At 35.2% G+C, this 22082-nt stretch overlaps 1 protein-coding gene across 7 annotated transcripts in view; it reads left to right on the plus strand.

Annotated features, from left to right (window-relative positions):
• Itprid1 (ITPR interacting domain containing 1) overlaps positions 1–22082 on the plus strand; it is a 152663-nt gene that overhangs the window by 84062 nt on the left and 46519 nt on the right. For all 7 annotated transcript variants that reach the window (XM_048786427.1, XM_048786425.1, XM_048786430.1 and 4 more), the window contains exons 5-9: positions 429–480; positions 2906–2992; positions 4967–5169; positions 8315–8889; positions 10921–10978. In XM_048786427.1, the coding sequence (XP_048642384.1) occupies positions 429–480; positions 2906–2992; positions 4967–5169; positions 8315–8889; positions 10921–10978 (975 nt within the window). The remainder of the gene's footprint in view (positions 1–428; positions 481–2905; positions 2993–4966; positions 5170–8314; positions 8890–10920; positions 10979–22082) is intronic.

The raw sequence follows: 22082 nt of genomic DNA on the forward strand, positions 1-22082 counted from the left end.
GGCCACAGGTTCCATGAGAGAGCCTCCCCACGTGCTCTGCGATCTAATCAGACCAGTCTCAGACCTTCCTCTTTTTACAGATACCTTTTTCTCTTCTTTAGTGGTGATACCTCCTTTCCATTCATCAAATTCACTTCATTCTTAAACATCCAACATAAATCCCATTTCCGCCATTGAAACCTCCACTGATTCTTCCATTCGCTCCTGACTTCTCGCTTCATTGAACAAGTACATTTCTTCCAGGGCTTTGTCCTACTGTTTAGCCATTCATTATATTCTGTCTTGTTCACTCCTGACATACCTTCTCTTCCATGCTTATACAACCGGGGACATGGAAATTCAGTCCCACATTGTTTCATTCGGATATAAGAAAATCTCCCATGAGATAAAAGAAAGTTAAGTTCACCTCTACTGTTTTTTTCTTCCAGTTTCTTTGCATGAACAAGGAATGGTTCAAATGACTGTGAAAGACTACATGAGGTAGGTAGCAGAATCAGAGTTCCTTCTCCCCACAATGTTACATCTGAATCTTTCCTAAATGAAGTAGAAGTGAAGAAGTTTCTCAATAATGCCATGGATCCTAGGCTCTCACGAAAGGTCACACTGGTTGAGTGCCTGGAATGTGTTCACTAACCTTGGAGAATTAGAGATTCCTTAGATGTCATAAAGGAACAAACAAATTAAATCAGCAAATGCTGACTTGGGAGGTGATTTAATTAGAACCTGTGCCTCAGTGACATTTTACTATAGTACAGCTATTCATAAAGACCTGTTCATATGACAGTTGTATTTATACTTTCATTTGGCCAATGTTATTAATTATCATGATATTTACTGGATAATAATGCATACAATTTTCAAAGTAAGATTGAAAGTAGTGAGAGTCTCTTGATACAAGGAGAGACTAGATCTCAAAGTGTGGTTCCCAGACCAGCAGCACCAGCAGCACCTGGGAACTTAATAGAAAAGCAAGTTCCTGAGCTCCCTCCCTGCTCAGACTTACTGCACTACAAACCCTTGAAGTAGGTTCAGAAACAAAGATGTGTTTCTTCAAGTCTTCCAGATGATTCTTGGGCATACTCTAGTTTATAAAATGCTGGGATAAACTCTGAGATCTCCTGAGTTTAGGAACTCTGCTTCCTGGGCTCTCATTCTTGCATTTTTGAGATAATTCCAACTAGCCAGAAACCATTGCTATATCCCTCGTACTTCTACAATTCACACTTTGTTTTAGTCAGCTTTTTTCACTGCTGTGACTAAAGGACTCAGCCAGAACAATTGTAGAGGAGGAAAGGTTTATTTGAGGGCTCACGGTTTCTCCATCCATAGACAGCCAGTTCCATTCCTCAGGGACTCGAGGTGAGGCAGGGTATCATGGTGGAAGAGTGTGGTGGAGGGAAGCTGCTCACATGATGATCAGCGAGCACAGGGCAAGAGAGGTATCTACTCTCCAGATACAAAATATATACCCCATAGCCACGCCCTCAATGAACCACTTCCTCCCAGCCACACCCACCTGTCTCCAGTTACCACTCAGTTAACCCCATGAGGGATCAATTCACTGATTTGATTAAGGCTATGACCCCATCTTTCTCCTCCAAAACATCTTGCATTGTCTCACACATGAGATTTTGGGGGACACCACATCTAAACCATAACACACTTTAAATGCCATTTTTCCTAATATTTTTCCTCCCTTTAAGGATTGTTGTTTTTGTTTCTTGTGGAATCATAGAGTAATATAGGATCACAGGAAGCTCCCAGAAAACCCTCTATTTTCTCAAAAAGGAAGATGAGAGTTGGATTCTGTGATCAGCTCTGCTCCCTACCCCCACCCCTACTTTATTAGAAGAGTGACTATACATGAATTCTTCTGGACTCAAGGCCAGAGTTGCTCCTGGATGTCTCTGATGAACATTACAAAATAAGATGTGACCCATAAATGCAAAATGAAAACTAACTTAAGCAGGGTTGCTATAAACGGAGATGAATCAATAAATGAAAGGATATTTTATGCCGCTCCTCAAGAGTCAATAGTCTTCTGGAATTCATATTATCCAGAAACATGCTCTTTCTCAGTCTTCATGAAAAGAAGCAATTAAACAAGGAAGTGGCAAGCCCCAGCTCTTCTTCCTAAATGTGGACAGAACAAAGACAAATTCAGCAGCCCAAGTAAGAGAACTCAATGTCCTTGGGAACACTGCCCTCTGCATTGGAGTCTTTAATAAATTCTAATTGTATTGTCTATTGTGTTTGATGATGCTAGATGTGACCCATGGTAGAGCCAAGATTTATAAAACTGAACTACATAATAATAATGTTCCACTTTCCTTGAAAGTGCTTTCAAATGATTTGCAAATGCAGACCTATTGCACAGAGTGACTCAATTTTTTTCTTTTCAGTAATAAAGGAGTTTCTTACTGTTGCATATGGATGGCCACAAGAACCCTGGGGACAGCACTTCGAGATTTTTCTCCATGCAATATGAAATTCTTTTCCATTATAGAATTAACATGGATTTGCTTCAGTGACTATTCCCTGTGCCTATTTCAGCACATAATTTTAACTTCTTCCCCAAAGTTGGAACCTAACAAAGCTGTGTTCCTGAAAAGGTTCCCCAATGATTTACCATCTGTCAAGAGTATGACATTCTGTCACCTTTATAATGAGCGGTAGCTGGGCACCTAACACTTAAATTCTCACACCTGCTATAACACAGTGCTCTGAAAAGAGAATCAGGTCCTGGGCTGCACACTTGGTCTCTTCAAAGTTGTGGTCTTTGGGGGAGGGTTGTTAGAAACTAAGAGAAATGCACGTTTGCTCTGGAAGGGAAAGATTGACAATGACCTCCCAGGAACTACCTCAATCAACACATCTCATGTTGGCATTCCCCCCTTGGTTGTAGGTCTCTGCATCAGTTTTCTGAAAATCCCACCCTATCCAGAGGAACCAGTTTCAATTCTTGCCATTCTACCACAAGTGTACCACAAAGGTATGTGATTTCCACACATTTTTCCTCCAGAAATACATTCTGGGCAACAACCAATTTTATAAAATTATAAATAAGGACTTGAGAAAAACTTGCTGAATGAACGGATGAGAGAATAAACAAAGGACTTCCAAATTCCAATTTGCAAGAACAATAGTGATATGGAAAACAGACTAAATATCTGTTAATGTAAAAATGGCCCAATAAACCATTGGCCCATTCATTTTATGGAATTTCATGCAATGATTAAAAAAGTAGGCAGAGATATGCCCTGTATATACAGTTTATACCCTGTAGATCTGCACCTATTAGAAAGATCTTCAAGGCATATCTTTTAAGGGAAAAAAGCAAGATGCAGAAAGATACATAGAGTGTGTACTATTTATAAAACAAGCTAGTGAGATCTGCGGAGCATGTATATAGCTACATAGAATAATGTCCAGAAGAATATACATAGGTTTAGGAGGAAAAGGCTCAGAATTACTGGGGACAATGAGGAAAGTAAGAAAGATATTTGTGTGTAATATTATAATTTTTAACATGTTAAGCGTATTTTAAATATTTCTTGCAAAATTCAATAAAAAATTAAAAATAGTGATATTTTCATAATGATTTGAAAAGATTTTAAATAACAAACCAATCAATAATTGTATTATTGGCCATGAGATTGTACCTTTGGGACGCAGTCACTACCTTTGTTCATTTATGTGCCATAGGTGTCTAGCATAGAGGCTAGAACATGACAGACACTCAATAAATATTTGCATAAATGGGATGAATAAAAATTTGTGCAATAAGGTCAATAGACTAATGGATTAAGTCTTCCCCCATATAATTTAGACTTCTTGCCAGATTTTTTTTTCTCCCTTGAACCTCCTTTTGTTCCTATGTCCATGTCATTGACAGATGGGCACTCCCAGTTCTTCAAGTAATTTCTATGACTAAATTTGTACAAGCCAAGCCATTTCAGTTCCCATTGAAGGTTGCTGGACTACCTTTTCTTACTTAACTGAATCAAGAGGCAAAGCACTAAATATCTATGTTACTTGGAAAATGTAAATGTGTTGCCGGTGGTTTCATTAAGCAGGTCTGGCCATGAGACTAAAAGCTCATGACCATAAAATCATCTCAACTATTGCAAATAAGCTCATTAGTGTTGCATGTCAAGGTGAACACTAGCATCAAACAAAAAGGGGGAAAAAAGAAGAAAGAAGAAGTAAAAAGAGAAAAAAAGCAAATATGGTAAAACCTCATCAAAAGTTCTTTTTCCCAGAATCCATGAGTTTTAAAAGTTCCAACTCAAAAAAAGCTCAACAACTGGGAAGTGAACTAGTATACATAAATACAAATTCCAGATAATGGATATTTATCATTTTCAGTGACAAAGCAGACTAGAACAATTTGATACAAACATTTGTTTATCAACCAAGTCCAAAAAAAGAAGAGAGACAGAACATGTGAATCCTACCTAGGGACTTAAAATCATTATTCATAAACATGAGCCCTGGGGTTCTGCATTTAATATCCTCAACAGATTTATGTAGCTGAGTATGCCCCACACTAATACTCTTTAAAAATATTCTTCTGCGAGTCTTCTGTTGACTTTTTTTCCCATTGTTTCCTCTTGCCATCAATTACTGCTTCTTTGTGGTTGACAGTGCACTATCTCTGGCATCCATTCCACAATCTTCCTGCACTGTCTAATTTAACATTTGCTCTTGGGGAAATAAAAAAGCCAGATGGATGAACTCGTGGTATTGTATGTAAAGTATAGGCGAGCAGTCCCTCGGTGCAGAGACTGACTGTCCTTTAAGTAAGTATATATGAACGCTAGTGAAGGCACCATCTGTCTGTTCAGGTTCCTCTTCCGCTCAGTTTCTGGAAGTTTGGGTGACTAGAAAACTGTGGCTTAGGCTTCAGTGAGGTGTTATGGATAAAGGGACTCATATATATGTTCATTTTTTTTTTAAATCACAGCATTCCTGAATGGCTGGAATTTTGGGAAAAAGACCCAGTGGAGATTCTCTTAGATCTGGGGTTTGGCGCTGACGAGCCAGACATCTGCACGCAAATCCCAGCCAGATTCCTTGGTTGTGGCTCAGCAGCCAGAGGGATCAACATCCGTGTTTTTCTTGAAGCTCAAAAGCAGCGGATGGACATTGAGAATCCTAACTTGTATGGTAAGTGAGGACCTTGTGAGCACCTCAGCAAAGGCAGTGAGTGGCCGGGTGGACCACAGTATTAAACGGACAGACTAGTAGGCTGTATGTAGTAACATTCTGTTCTTTTCACACAGTAGCTTAAAGCAGAAGAGATTTCTTTCTTGATCAGTCTACATTTCCACTGTGGGCTGGTTGTATATTTGGAAGAAGGATTGATTTGCTCCAAATTGTCCTCACTTGAGGAATTGCTCCCCACCCCCACCCCACATACCACCAATATGGAATGTCACTAGTAGCAATAACAGGAAAAGGGTAGAAATGGAAAGCCATAGTTAGCACTTAAATCTTCTGCCCATAACTACACATATCAGGTCTTCTCAGATTCCACTGGCCAGAACATGTCATAGGCCTACATAACCCCAAGATATAATCCTGCCATATGCCCCTGACAAGAGGAAAACTGGTAATACTGGTAATAATATATACCATAGCCACATACCCAGGAATCAGAGAAACCAAGGTCTGACAATGCTTATCTGGGTCATTAGGTGACACCTTAATTTCTCATCTATGAGGCTTAGACACACACCATTGGCAACCTGAGCTATAAGTGGTAGTTATTAATCTGTCATACCTGCAGATTTGTAGACTAGCTCTGCCTAATCTTTATAGCTATTGTACATTGTTCTGTTTCTCCGACTGGTCATCAGTGGAAGACTTTTCTTTAGGACATTCCTGAGGATATTCTTGAGGTACACATACTGTGCTTGAATAATTTGGAGGGAGGATATCTTATAGCTTATTTACTACAGGATTGATGTAATAAATCAAAGGTGTGTTTTCAGTGTCCTAGAGGAGAAATGCAACATTTTTAAAATCATTTGAATTTAGAACCCCCTCTTGGAGCAACAAAGAACATCTCCATGGAATAGAGTTTGAGTGGTTCTAGATGGGGAAAACAGCAAAGTTCTGTTTCTGAAATAAATTATTTTAAATAAATAAATTCACTGAAAGGAATGTCAAGGGAGCTGAAGTGGTTTTTTTAAAAATCAAATCATTATCTGAAATCAGGACTTCATGTGGATTTCTTATTTTAGTTTCCCACTTCTCTATTTCCATGTAGATGAAATGGGTTTTAAAATTGAAGTAATGGGGTTTTTGAAAGGGAGTATATCAACCTGAACATGTTGTGATGTGAATTTTCTTTATTTTTTAGAAGCAATTAATATTGTTCTTTGTTGTCTCCTCTTCTGAGTTCCACAGAGATGCAAGCTTCTTGATCAATTTTTTATTTGGGAAAAATAAGGACATTTACTAACACTTGAGCAGTGTTTGAGCTGATCTGTGAAGGAAACACTTTACAAATGAAATCAACATGGATTTTAGAGGAACTAGGAGTTTGCCCATAATCCTGTAATGGCTGCCCTCTTATTTCTGCTACTTAACAATACACTTTTGATTCAAGGCTGCTGAGAAGGTCAAATGTAAAACTAGCAATAACAAAATTAGTTGGCTGTTAGAAAGATAGATTGGAGATGTATGTCTCATTCAAAGTCAGTAGAAAAAAAAATTCAAACTTGAGGGTGAGAATCAATTCGTCCATTGTTCAATCTACCCAAAGGCAAAAATAAAAGAAGACACTCATCCAACTCTTCAGAATATTGTGTTCTCTGAATTGACTGAACCAATTAATTTGATAGGCTTTGTCTAAGTATAAAAACCTGCTATTGGGTAGATGGGAGACAATCATAAAAACTGAATTATGCTTCAATCTTACCCTCTGGCTCACAAAAGAGATTTGGTTTCAACTAAAGCTTAATTTGGGGGGAGGAATTTAATCAGAATTATTCTGAAACATCCCCAACCCAAATTCCTATAGGTGTTGAAAGAATAACACAGTCCTCTATGGGAAATCCCTCATATTTTTTTTGGAGGATGATGAGTTAATATCCTCTCCTTTCCAGTGAAAGAAGCAGGTAAGTGTAAAGATGTACACAGGGAAGAGTCACCAGCATTGCTCTGAAGGTGGAAAACAAAAACGTGCAGAGGACAGAACCTTCCCCTCCCATGTGGTCCTTGACCCTCGCTGGGCAATGCAACCCGGCATGCTGTCACAGGGGTTAAAAAAAAAGGACTGTGAAATAGATGGAGTGTATTGTTTCCATTACTGTGGCTTCATTATCTTCAGATACCAAAAATATTTTTTCACCATTTTTTTTTCAAACTGGCAAAGCATCCTCAAATGAACTCTTAGTACATTAGGCCTCACCCTATGCTAAGTCAACACTTGCATATATTACCTGAATACTGAAACCAGATCATCCACAAAGACAAGATGAGCGGGTTTGTTTTGAAGGACAAATGCATTTTCACATTCATGACTTCTTTCTCTTGAAAGACTGAGGAAAATACATTTCCTTCCTGTCTTGCACATTGAAATCATTTATTTTAATGGCTGATACTTACATAGCAGCGTGTTTTACAACTTTTTTTGATGCTCACAGCAAATATGACACATATATAAAACAGTCATGATTCCAAGATAAAAAAAGAGAAAAAAACTGACCATTTACTATGTCTGGCATAGAGATTAACACTATCTATTCATTCATGTAGTCAGGGTTGAATTTCCAGAAGTGATTCACCTGAGATTTGGATCCAGGCCTTCTGGCTCCATATGCCAGACCATTCCACAACTCTCTGGTTCTGGAGATGATGGAGATGATGGAGGTCATGATGAGATATCGACCCCATGAAGCTGTGAGAAGAATACTCAGGCTGCTTCATGTTGAAAGAGCCAGGTTCATTCTTTTACAGTTAATTTAATACATATAGGTATATAGACTCATACATGTCCATAGTTTTTAATAAATTAACACCTGAAAATGAGGTGTTAAATAATCCATATAGCTATGTATATTCAGCTACATTTAAGAGGTGTTGACTTTTTCCATAGCACAAGGATTTCTCATTACACTGGAGAATCAGCTCCATACGAGCAAAGAATATGTGTAAAAATTTACTTTCAAGAGTTCAAAGTACTCCTCGTCTTGAAAATCACATGGCAACCAACTTTTCAATTTTGACAACACCATCCACTTCATCCGTGCAGTTTTGCTGAGAAAACTCAGTGTAAAACGTTTGCATTCCTTGTATTCTTCAGGTCGTTTCCGACAGCTGGAAATCCTAGACCACGTAACCAATGCCTTCTCATCTCTGCTGAATGATGTCAACCTCCCACAGAGCCCCACAGAGGAGAAAGCTGGAGGAGACAGGATGCGAAGAAGGGCAGTGAGTGGGGCTAAAGAGCCTCAAAGAAGAACAAGTAAGATTTTACGGAGAGCCTCGAGATGGAATATCCAGAGGGACTGTGACCCAGAAGCATCCGAATCTTTCAAGATGAAAGACAGAATTGTTATCCCTTCTGCCAAACCTTGTGAGTGTGGGACAGAGTTACCAGCAGCCTCAATCAGCCACAACCAAAGCCATGTGTCTCCTTTGGTGGAGCATTGGGCTGCCCAAGCCTGTGATGACCTGACACCTTGTCACCCTCCCCGAGATCTTCTGGGCAAGCAGTGGCCTTGCTCGCCCATGCTGGCTAAGCAGGCTTCTCTTTCCTACGTGCCTGAGGGATCACTCAGGGACAGAGCTCGGAAGGAGAATTTGATCCACATTAACAAGCTCAGGAACATGTCTCATCTTGTGGGTAAAGGACCAGACTCCTTTGAAATGGAAGAGGTCAGTGTTGTACCTACGCGCTCAGCATCCTAAGGGGTATAACCTGCCTTCCAGCTCTCACTTAACTATTTTTCATGCTGTCAATGATTTTTATTCCAAATTCAGTTTGGTCTAAGACATTTAAAGCTATTCTACTTGCTTGAGTCAGAAATAATCTAGTATGAAATGAACTTTCTTTTCCTTTTCTTTGTCTTGCTCACAGATTAATCCATGAGTTGCTTGTGCTCACTGTTTTATGATGCATCTCAGTATGCTTTGTATGATCAGTATCCTAACTTCATGTTTCACCTTTAAGGGTCACATCAACTACTGCCCTCTCAGTGAAACCTGCCCTGACAATTCCCCTGCTATGTCCTAAGAGCTTGGGTTTGTAAGAAAATTGCACATGAGTCAGTGGCGCCTCCAGGTCTCACCTCTCAGCCGCTTGGAGACCAGGGAATGTGTCTTGGAAATGTTTCCTCTGCCATGCCTACTGCAGTGCCAGGGGCAAAGCAGTAGAATCCAGTGGGTTTTGATGTTAGGGGGTTAGTTTTATTTCCTCTGGGGTTTGTTGGTATTCATATGTCTTGACCTATTACGCACGTACTCTCTGCTACTTCATGTCACCTACAGTCACACTAATTTTCACTCTCATTTAGATCTCTACCAGGACTTCTTAGTCCCACAACCCCAAAATACATACATCTTTCCACTCTCTTCTATTCATATAATCCCCAGGTGGGGTCACCTCTCCATTGAGCCTTCTATGTGCCAGCCACAAATAGAACAGCCCAGAACTGGTAATAGAATCTGCTTTGAAGGGAGCTCCAGAGAAGTGTTAGAAAATCATAACATGGGACAGTGGCAGGTCTGTAAACATACTTTTAAGGCAATCTACAGACTTGTTTTGGTGTATCCAGGCAGCAATTAAAGGGATTCTTAACCAGCCAGGGGGGTCTAAGAGGATCATGGAAATTATGGGAAATAAAGCTTACTAAAATATTAAAAGAAGAATAGGATTTAATTAAGTAAATATAATCTATCACCAGCCCTCCCTGCCCCACAAAGACATAAAAGTGTATTCAAAATATGTTTAGTCCTGCATCTTTTTTTTTTTGGTCATATAATCACAATATTTAAAATGTTTATATCCTTTGATTCAGCTTTCAATATTTAGATATCAATCCCCAATAAATAAAATGATATGTAGAAATAGATACACAAACAAAGATATTATTGTTAGTTGCAAAATTTTTAAAACATTCCAACAATTGGAGAGTTGTTATATAAATTAATGTACATTTAAATTATGGCCTACCAGGCAGTCATGAAAATGGTGCTTTCAAAGAAACTGTATGATGTGGGTGGAAAGCTTTCCTTCTAAATTTTGAATGAAAAAAATTGACTATATCATCATATGCAGGATAAATTTATGAAAAAGAAAACTTGCGAAGAAACACTTCAAGATGTTAGCAGTAACTGTTTTCTTATACTTTCTTTTTTCTGCATCATGCTTCTATAGTAAAGTACATTACCATTTTTAAAGTAATATTTATTATTTTGTTTTAACATAGCCTTATTTTCATTGATAGAGTATTATTTATTAGTTTCTAATAAACATCAAAAACAAATTCTGCTCCATTGATTTGTAAATTAAATTTTCTTTTATCCATCTAGGCACTATATATCACTTCAATTTTTTGAATTATTCTCCATAGTTTAGCAAGCCAAATTAACTTAGTTTCTCCAAATATATTTAATGTGTTCTTGATAGCAAAAAAGTCTTTCATAATAATATTATTATGTGAATTCAGTTAAAATTTATATCTCCCAAGAAGAATTGTGTATCCTCACTTTCTTCCCTTCTCCTGAACTCTTTAAATCCTTATCTTGGGTACTTCATCCTTACCATCTCCTCCAGCAGACTATAAACTATTTGAGATGAGGAATTCATGTTTACCCTACTTACTGGTTGCCAGTAGACAGTTAATTAAATGAAGTGAATCTTTATGAAAAAAATTCTAATGAGATTGTTGCAATTTGATGCCTTAGGTCCAGAGCTTTGAAGAAGAGACTGGTAACTCTCTTGACCTGACTTCAGGAACTGTAGGTAAGAAGTCATCAAGGTCAATGACTGCATTCATGACCTTTCAGAAAGAGAATGTAAACAACTGGCTTAACTTTCTTAAATATGTGGAGAGCTTGAATTATCTCCAGGAGATATCCTACATTATGCATCATTTTATCTGTTAACAATCTAACCTTAGTGCAAATGTATACATGTGAATTTTAAAATACTTACTAGGAAAAAAGGTTTGATATCCCTAGGGCTAATGGAGTCTGTGGATGTCTAACACCAACTCAGTTTATGATCTGCCTACCTTAACTGAATGGATTTCAGATAGGACTAACTAGGTGAATACCTTCCTATTCAGACTACCAACTGCTTGGTATTGCACAAGTCATATCTTTTTATTGATCCTCTTCCTAACTATGATGAAAGATAAGTACAGATAATTTTTAAGTTCTCTACCAGCACTTACATTCGAAACTTTGTATGACCTTGATGTTCAACTCTCAGTGGAAACAAGTTGTCTAGATCTGACTTCCAGATGTCCTCTTAGAAGGGTGCTCTCTTATCCCTGTCACAGAAGAGGAAGTCTTTCTTCACTCCTGGACCTAATGCTCTCATGCAATTATCATAGTGATTCAGCATTTCCGTGATCCTGTAATGGAGCTAGAAGGAGGCATTGATTAGTCAAGCAAAATAGAGCAGATGAAGCTAGTGCATTTCCTGGAAGAAAATATGCAAATTTTTAATTTAATTTAGTGTGGTGTCAAACATATCTTTTCCATTACAAAGTGTATGTATAGGCCTCATTTTGCTAAATGCTGTTTAGAAATTATGCATTAGTAATTATAGGGTCCTGCTGATTACATAAATTGTTATCCTCCTCTTTGAAGTAATTACCACATAACCTGCATTGAAGTTTATAAGACAAAAATAAGCATCTGTTTTCTATCTAATTGAATGCTTCTCAATGAAGCTGGAGGTCCCCCTGCCAATAGAAACTGCTTTCCTTGACATTCGTTTAAGAGGTCTACTGATATCATGTAAGCCATTCCAATTATGCAAAAAAAAATGATTTAGGAAGTTAGGCCAAGAATTACTAATCTACATTTAACCTCAAACTGAGAGAGTAAAGTGAGATAAGGTTAAGGCTAACCTAATGGAGAAAATCTGGACCACAAATGAGATTTATTACTTTCAAAAAGAGTGTTGTTAATTTACAAAATGAAAAAGAAAATGGACTGAAATCTAATAAGAAAAACTAGTTGAATTAATGAGGTAATGATCTTAGATATGTTATTACTTAGATACACAACATGTACACATCATATCTGCATTTTAACTAAAAGTTTAATAGACCACTTAATTTGAAATATAAAGGCACGTGGAATATTTTGATGAACCGAATATGGCAGAAATGATGTAGCCCTTAGCCCACCACCTGCTTCCTGGCTCTTGGGAAGTCCATTCTTAAAATAGTCCTGCTGGAAACCCAGAGCCCATGTTGTGAGAAGCCCAAGTTACCTGGGGTGACCTGTGCAGGCACTTTGATGGACAGCCCTGAATGCGCTCCCCTATGGATAAGCCTTCAATGATGTCCAGCTTTGTTAACCTTTCCGATGATTCTAATCCAGATGCCCAAATCCAAGTGACAGCCCCCAGCTGAGCTAGCTAGCCCACAAAACCCTGAGAGATAAGAGTACCTTGTTTTAAGCCATACTACACACACTATACACAAATACACAGGCATGTGATAATCTCTTCAAATATCTTGAAAATTTAATTGCAAATCACTTTAAGTCTGTATGGTCTCTGAACATGCAAAGTACCTTATCAGGAAAGGTGTACTTCAGCAATTTCTAAATGAATTTAGCTTATAGAAAATGGAGGTGAATTATTATAGAAAATGGAGACTCAAAGCCCCAGATGTACTGTGCTACCTTCACCCCTGAAAATTCATCACTGAAATGACAAGGTAACATAAAGAGAAGAGGGAAATGATTAAAAGTGCTATTTAAAGGGTAAAGGTACATCATTTACATTCCAGAAGCTCTGAGTACTATAAGGGTGATATAATGCTGTGGGATATAATGGTGAATGAGGATGCAGACAATTCTTTTCTTTTTAAAAATATTTTTAGTTGAAGATGGACATAATAATTTTATTAATTGATTGATTGATTGATTGATGTGGTGCTGAGGATCAAACCCAGTGCCTCACACGTGCTAGGCAAGTGCTGTACTACTGAGCCAAAACCCCAACCCAATTGCAGACAATTGTAAAGGAAGAACTATCTAAGGATTAAAGAGAGGTGTTTACTAGAAGTCAAAATTTCCAAATGAATCCTCCTTATAAAATTGAACATGGCATACTTTCATTCCTTATGAAATGGATAAACACAAGAAAAATTCCACAAAAAGATTGAGTATTTTAAGAATCATAGTCAGAAGAAATGCCCCTATTACTCAAAGCATGAGTGCAAGGAAACATTAGAAATCCTTGGAAATGAATATATGTGTGAGGAGATTATATCTGCAAAGAAAACAATCTCCAGTAAGTAAAGTTAAGATTCCTTTCAGACATGATTGACATTATCTGATTCTATTTCTGATAATGGATAAGTAACTCTTAATGGGCCAGTCCTCCCACAGATTACTACAAACTCTGGACAAAATATTTTTTAAATGCCTATCTAAAGACACTAAAGAGTACACAAGAGCAGGCAAATAGGGTATGGGGGTGGGATAGGGAGTCAACACTTGAACACTTGGAAGAAAAGAATACACTGGGTCAGTTTCCTTTACTAAAAGAGTTTTAACCTGAGAAGTGTCTGCTCAGTTCCTTGACCCATTTATTGATTAGATGATTTGTCAACATGGCAGCTATTAAAAATACAAACAATAATAAGTATTGGTGAGGATGTGGGGAAAAAGACACACTCATACATTGCTGGTGGGACAGCATATTGGTATAGCCAATATGGAAAACAGTATGGAAATTCCTTGGAAAACTTTGAATGGAACCACCATTTGACCCACCTATCCCATTCCCTGGTCTATACCCAAAGGACTTAAAAACAGCATAGTATAGTGATGCAGCTACATCAATGTTTATATAAGCACAATTCATAATAGCTACATTGTTGAACCAATCTAGATGCCCTACAGTAGATGAATAGATAGGGAAACTTTGATTCCAGGCAAGTTTCCTGCCTCCTAAAACAATGTACAATTCCCAATATCCAGGCACAGTAAGAATTTGCTGGACACACACACACACACACAATCACACACAATGGAATATTATTCAACATTTAAAGAGAATAAAATCATGGCATTTGCAGGTAAATGGATGGAGTTGGAGAATATAATGCTAAGTGTTATCCAATCCCAAAAAAACAAATGCTGAATATTTTCTCTGATATATAATGGGGATAGGGGGCAAGGGAGAAATAGATGAACTTTAGATAGGGTAAAGGGAAATGACAAGGTAACATAAAAAGAAGAGGGAAATGATTAAAAGTTCTATTTAATGGGTAAAGGTATATCATTTAAAGGGAGGGAAAGGGAGGGGAAATGGGAGTAGGAAACTGGGGAATGAGATGGACAACACTACCCTAATTACATGTATGAAGACACAAATGGTGTGACTCTACTTTGTGTCCCAACCAAAGACATGAAAAATTATGCTCTATATGTGCAATATGAATTGAATTGCATTCTGCTCTCATATATAACAAATTTGAATAAATAAATTTTTTTATGAAGACTTTTAACCTGAAGGTAGGAACCATTCTAACCCTCCAACAGACAGTAGTCGTCTTACTACCCAGAAAAATCAGAAGACAGAACCTGGGACAATGACAATAGCTGGAAAGTGAGTGTGTGTGTGTGTGTGTGTGTAAGTATGTGTGTGTCAAGGTGAAATCCCAGAAAAGAGAGAGATTGGAAAATCCCTGAATTCTAATCTTGAAATCTGTCCATATCTCTGGCCAATATGTGAACTCAAATGCATAGAAAAAGACTTCAAGAATTTCATCAAAGATTAAAGGAAAATTTCCATTTTAAATTTGATTCCAGGCAAGTTTCTTGCCTCCTAAAACAATGTACAATTCCCAATATCCAGGCACAGTAAGAATTTACTGGACATATGAGAAAATAAAAGAATGTAACTCATAGTGGGGGGGTAATTAGTAGAAACAAGCCATGAGAAAATCCATATGTTGGAGTGAGCAAGTAAGTGCTTTAGGGGGGTTATTAGAGTCACACTGAAGAATGTAAAGGGAAATGTCCTATAATAAATGGGAAGATAGCAAATCTCAAAAGAAAAATAGAAATAATACAGATACAGGATGAAATGGAAATTCTGTAAGTGAAAATTACAGTTTTGTCATTCAAAATCCATTGAATAAATTTAACAGTAGGTTAAATGATAAAATAAAGACTTGGTGAACTTTGAAATATAACAATCATCCAACAATCAGGAGAACAAGGGAAAAAAAGAGATTAAAAAGCACATAAAAATTTTTCTGAATTTCAAGTTCCTGTGAGACAAGAAATATAAAAAGGTGAAGCATTTGTAGTTACAGACAGAGAAGGAAAGGACTAAAGAGAAAAATACTGGAAGAAATAAATGTGAAAATTTTTCCTAATTCACTCACAGAGACATTTATAGATTCAAAGTTCAGTAAACTCAAAGTGGAATAAATAACAGAAAATTACACCTAAACAGTGTTATGATCAAAGTCATAAAAATCAAAGATAAGAAAACATGTTCAAAGCAGGCACAGAAACGTGATAAGGGAATTAAGATTTGAATGCTGAGACATCTCATTAGAGAAAATGGAGACTAAAGATAAAAGAATAAAGATAAAATAATCAGGAATAAAGATAAAATAAAGACATTTTCAGATAAAACAAACTCATTAAGAGCATACCTGCTCTGCAAGATGGACACTGTATTGTGTTGTTTTATGCCATATGCTGATGTAATACATGATAATTTATACCACAGAGGATGGAGGAATTGGTAAATGGAGCAACAATACAATAAGCCTTCTACATTTTACATGTAGTGGTACAATATTGAATTTAAGTAGATTGTAAAAATAAGGATATAAAACCGTCACCAATATTAGAGTCATACATATTGAGATGGATAGACAGATGATAATGATAGAAAGTAGAATAGCAGTATAATTAAGCCAATTCTGTCATTTATGATAGAACCAAATAGATCCAGACTCAAATTATAGCTAGTTACTACTTTCATGTGACCTAGAGCAAGTCAGTTTACTTCTCTATTCCTCATTTCCTTAAATGTAAAATAATAGCAATCTATTCACACAGTTATTAGGAAGATAAAATGAGTTAATTCATGAAAGGAGATAAGAAGATCTTGAGCATGTAAAACACTCAATAATAATTGTAATAAGTTGCTAATGTAAATTAAGAAATAGCAATAATACACATTATTTAGAAATAAACTACATGACTAGAAGAATCCCTCTTGGAAAGGAAGTAAAGTGGTCACCTTTCAGGAATTTATTTTCATTGCATGCTCTTTTAGTACAATTTGAGTTTTTATGTGTGTATTATGCCTTGATTAAATAACTGTTGCAACAAAATTTGTTTTTATTAAATCCAGGCACATCAATGAAATGAGAAAACCTAATGATAATAGTAAAATGCATAAATTAGAAGGATATAGCATCCACAAACATCCAGACAGAAAAGCATAAATTAATCAAAAATAAGAAAAAATTAAAACATCTCATCAATAACACTAAATAGTTGATGAAAATAAACTAATATACTATAATTTAGAAATGGAAAAGTGAGAACCAATGATTTTATACCTGACCATATTCTTCTCTTATCTACAAAAGTAGCCTGAAGTCATTTTCAAAGATAGGAGGAGTCACCCACTGTATCTCCCACTTCCCCTCTAGGACAGTGTCTTCCACAGAGTGAGGGCATGCTTGGATCATGGATCTAGGAAGCAAATTTCAGATTTCTTAGATTCCAATACTACAATGTAGCAATTGCCAGCTTAGTTCCTCTAGACAAATTATTCAATCTCCAAGTCTTCATCTAAAGAAAATAAAAATAGGATTCATAGAAGCATCTACTTCATGGTATTATTAAAATATTAAATTAGTTAACACATGTAAGACCCTTAGTTTATCAGCTGTTTTTATTCTTCCTCTAAATAAGATGTTACTTAAAGCACTCTAGAATAACAAAAAATGGCATGGAAAAATGAACTCAAGTAGTACAATCCAGAAAACATATGTTAAAATTTAATTAATTATTATTAAAGCTTATGAAAAAATAAAATGCTAAAATACTTCTGATTTAAAAATTACAATAGTGCTTTATTTAAATATACTTTATTACAACAAACTTATTAAGGAAGGTTAATTTTGAAAGATTGGCCATAGGATAAGAAAAGAAAGACAAAAACCAATCAAGGGCTATAATATTAAAATCTATTAGTAGATACTTTAAGGCAAAGGAAAATTTTAAAAATAAAATAGAAATTTAGAAATTAACCAAAATTATAAACCTCATTTAAGAATTAATAATTAGGGCTATGTGGCTCAGTGGTAGAGCACTTGCCTGACATGTGTGAGGCACTGGGTTCGATCCTCAGTACTGCATATAAATAAATTAATAAAATAAAGGTATTTAAAAGAAAAGAATTAACAATCATAAATCACTATTTCTAAATAGCTTAATATCCAATATATAAAAGCTGACTCTATTAATGTTTTTAAAAGCCCACATAAATCAATAAGAAAAACAGCAAGATCATCTTATTGGATTAATAGGGAAAGGAAATACATGAGCACTCTGAAGGAATAAATATAAAAGATCCACAGGAAGCGCAAAACATGTTCAACTTCATTTTTTTGTCTATCACATTAGCAAATATTTAAAGGTTTAATAATATAAAGTGAGAGAAGAAGTGTTAAATAGACACCCACTATTGGTTTGAAATTAAATTTTCATAATTACTTTGTGGTTTGACCTGACAGTTTAAAATGGATGTAGCTTTTGATGCATTTATTTCAGCCCTGGATTTTAACCTGCCAACAGACTCCAATGTACACACAAAGATTCATACTACAATAATTCATACTACAATAATAACAAACTAAAGACAACCTACATACCCCCCAAAATAATCTTCTTTGAGAAACTATGATACATCCCTACATTAAAAACTATTCAGTCATTATTTTGAAAAATGAGGGAAAATTTTATGTATTGTTAAAGAAAGATCTCTCATGTGTCCTGAGGATATAGCTATAGCTCAGTGGCCAAATGCTTGCCTATCAAGCATGAGGCTCTGAGTTTGATCCCCAGCACTGCAAAACAAAACAAAACAAAACAAAAAATGGAGTTGTTAAATGAGAAAAAAGCTATGTGCAAAAGATTCTGTATATGCACTCTTTTGTATTAAAATAGTATGTTTCTATTGCATGAAAGTATGCATAAAATGCTTCTGGACGAATGTAAAAGGAACTGTTAATGATAATACTTTAACAGAAGGGAAACTGAAATGTGTTAAATTAATTGGCATCTTTTAATTTTCTTTTGTTGAGATGTGCATATGTTATTTTCATAACACTCCATAGCAAAAACTTCTGGCAATACCACAGGAAATGGACACAATAAAAACATAATGTTTTAATATTTCTCTCAGTCTTTTACAGAAAGAGCATGAAATTAAAAGGATGATCAAAAGATATTAATCTTATAATTAATAACATTCATTTAATACAAAAATATTGAAATAAATGTTCTTTGCCAAAATTCTTGAAATATCTACTTAAATGTCAAACAATGCATAAATGCAAAGATTATTTCATTAATTTTTTTCATACAGATGCAAAAAGTAAAGGCCACTTTTCCACAGACATAAATGTATATAATAACATTTGCATTCAATAGTAAAAGTAGACACAACAATTTCCAAACCCAGATAAACAAACTAACAATCCCAACAGTTAATGGCTGTGTTTACCATCCTAAATAAAAATGCAGAAAATTATAAGTTAAAACTATGAATTCAGATAACTTAAATAATAATGATAAAGATGTTTTATTAAAATCAGAGTTGTAGCAAAATCAGTAATCTGAGGCAAATTCATAGCATTGATTACTTTCATTATCCAATAAGTAAAATAAACTGCCTCTAGAAGTCATGAAAATAATAAAATGAGCATAATTAGAGATTAATAAAAAATACATGGGAATTAGTAATGTAGAAAGCAAAAACAAGTGATATGGTAAGTAAAATCCAAGCACTAAATCTTTTATAGGAGAAAAAGTCAAATTTAAGAACATAAAGAAAAGACAAAAGGTACATACAAATACAATTAGAAAAGCAAAATAAAATTAGAGACAAGACATTAAAAACACTCATGCAGAAAATAAAATGAAGAGCTGCAAAATCTTTTTTTAAATCATAAAAGAACTCCAGTACAACTATTGTATTTAAAACCAGGTATTAATTCTATGAATTCCATTTTAGGAAATATATAGATGTGTGCATGTGTGTTGCATCTTATATGATTCCTTTATATATATAAACTTTGTGTTCATGTATAAATGCTATGCAAATTTTATTGTTTTACATATGTTATAAATGTTATATAACAAATAACTGAAATTAACCAATTAATATAATCGATATGCTAATTTAGTGTGGAATATTTAGTGTTTTATATCCTGTCTCCTGATTATTGTATTCTCTTTTTTAATGATTGCCTGACGTTCCATTTTATGTATTATTATTTTAAAAATCCTCCTTACTGGACATTTAGGCTAGTTCTAATTTTTCATAGCTCTTTTATGTCCCTTAGGATAACTTTCTAGCGGGTCCTTGAAGGTCAGGACGTAAACACAGATGAAGGTTTCTGACACACATTGTTCTAATGTGTTTCTTGGCCAATATTAGATTTCACAGACTCCTAAACCTCCACTAATTTAAAAATTCATTTGTCTGAGAGTAATATCAATTTGTATTTCTTAGATTGGATCTGAGTGTGAAAATTGATCATTTCACACACTTCTTATTTACCAAAATTCCTTTTGATATCTTTGGGTTTTATGAATTTTTTTGTTAAAAAAAACATGAAATATCTGAAAAATCTTTCAAATGAATGGAAAGTATAGAAAAACACTACAAATATTTACTCCTTGAAGCCACCCAAAAGCTCTATTAAAACTCAACCTTTGGTTTGGTCATAGTCACTTCAGAATTTTTTTAAAAGGAATCATTACAGATACAGTAGGAGTCCTGGGTTTACCTTTTCTGATCTCATGTCCTCCCTCTCTTCTTTCCTCCCCGAATTAACCAGGGTTCTGAATTTGGTGTTTATACATTCCCTTGCATATTTCTATACTTTTACTTTGTGTGTGCATTATTAACACACAAGTTTGCTAAAATTAATATATATCTTATATGCCTATGTATCCAATTTATCTCTACCTTATATTTATGATATTAATCTATATAGATAAATTGTTTATTATCATTGCTGTTTGATAATAAACATTTTATTTATCTATATAGATAAATTGTTTATTATCATTCTACAATATGAGTATGGTACATTAAATTTCCTAATTTAGCATATTGATTATATTAATTGGTGTCAGAGACCAGCTCCACCAGGGGGTCTCAGGAGACGAATGGATAGTGAGGAGTCGGCGAAGGGGGGGTGGAGAAACAACACAGACACCAAAGTGAAGGTGTTGATCCCAATCTTTACTTGTGAAGTTGATCATATATACTTTTCATTTTGGCAGGCTCACAGTACTTTGTGGTTACAAAACAGGAATCATTATTCAAAGAAACAAAATATTACGTAGCTACAATTAGAATAGAAGAATGTATCTTGGCTTATGCATAAGCAAGCATTTGTACTTTCAGTTCGCGTTTTGCTTTGAGCTGTTTCTGCTTAGTTAACTTTTAATAATAGTTAAATGTCCCAAACTATTGGCCTATACCTTGACTATTCTTTCTTGACTTACTGACTGGAACCGGTGCCATGGTTACGGCAAGTGGTTGACTTGTTATTAATTTTAATCAAACAAGAGTAAGAGCACAAACCATTGTGCACAGGAACAAGAACAGTTTGCCCAGTACCAAGCACTAATCTGTCTTCTTAACATTAATTTTTCTTCTCTAGATTTTAATTTAATTTCTCAAAAACTTCCTTGACAGGAATACAGGGAGTTTTTCATTAGACATTAACAATTTACACTCCACAGCTGAATCATTGCATTTAGAGCAAACAGATCTATTCTTTAGAAGTAGTTGCATTAATTGGGAAAGTCATGTTTTTTCCTTCATACTTAATGGTCATATGAGAAATCGCAACTATACTTATTAAAGGAATACAAAAACAAAACAGCCCATTCCCAGAAACATACTGCGCTCCTCCAGAGGATGGAAGCCTTGCGCCATCCACCTCAGTAGGGCCTTGCCATTGCCTGAGTCAGGGGAGGGCAGCAAATTGGTTAATTTCAGTTATTTGTTATATAACATTTATAACATATGTAAAACAATAAAATTTGCATAGCATTTATATATGAACACAAAGTTTATATATATAAAAGAATTATATAAGATGCAACACACAAGCACACATCTATATATTTCCTAAAATGGAATTAATAGTAATTAATACCTGATTTTAAATATAATAGTTGTACTGGAGTTCTTTTGTGATTTAAAAATAAATTTTGCAGCTCTTCATTTATTTTCTGCATGAGTGTTTTTATGTCTTGGTCTCTAATTTTATTTTGCTTTTCTAATTGTATTTGTATATACCTTTTGTCTTTTATTTCTTTATGTTCTTAAAGTCTGACTACTTTTGCTCCTTCATGACAAAGTGATTAAAGACATACAGTTAAGAGACAAAAATAATTCATAAAATATACATTCTCACAGGAAAATGTCTCAATTCTCTTACATAAAATCACATATATCATCATTATAACATACATAAAAATTGCATACGAGACGAACTTCACTTAAAAAATTGCATACGAGACGAACTTCACTTAATAGTTTGGTGACCATCTGAGTGCAATTAGTTTTGGGTAATATATTTTTCTTTCTTCCT

This window comes from Marmota marmota, unplaced genomic scaffold (genome assembly GCF_001458135.2).
Source record: "Marmota marmota marmota unplaced genomic scaffold, marMar, whole genome shotgun sequence".
Taxonomy (NCBI): Eukaryota; Metazoa; Chordata; class Mammalia; order Rodentia; family Sciuridae; genus Marmota; species Marmota marmota.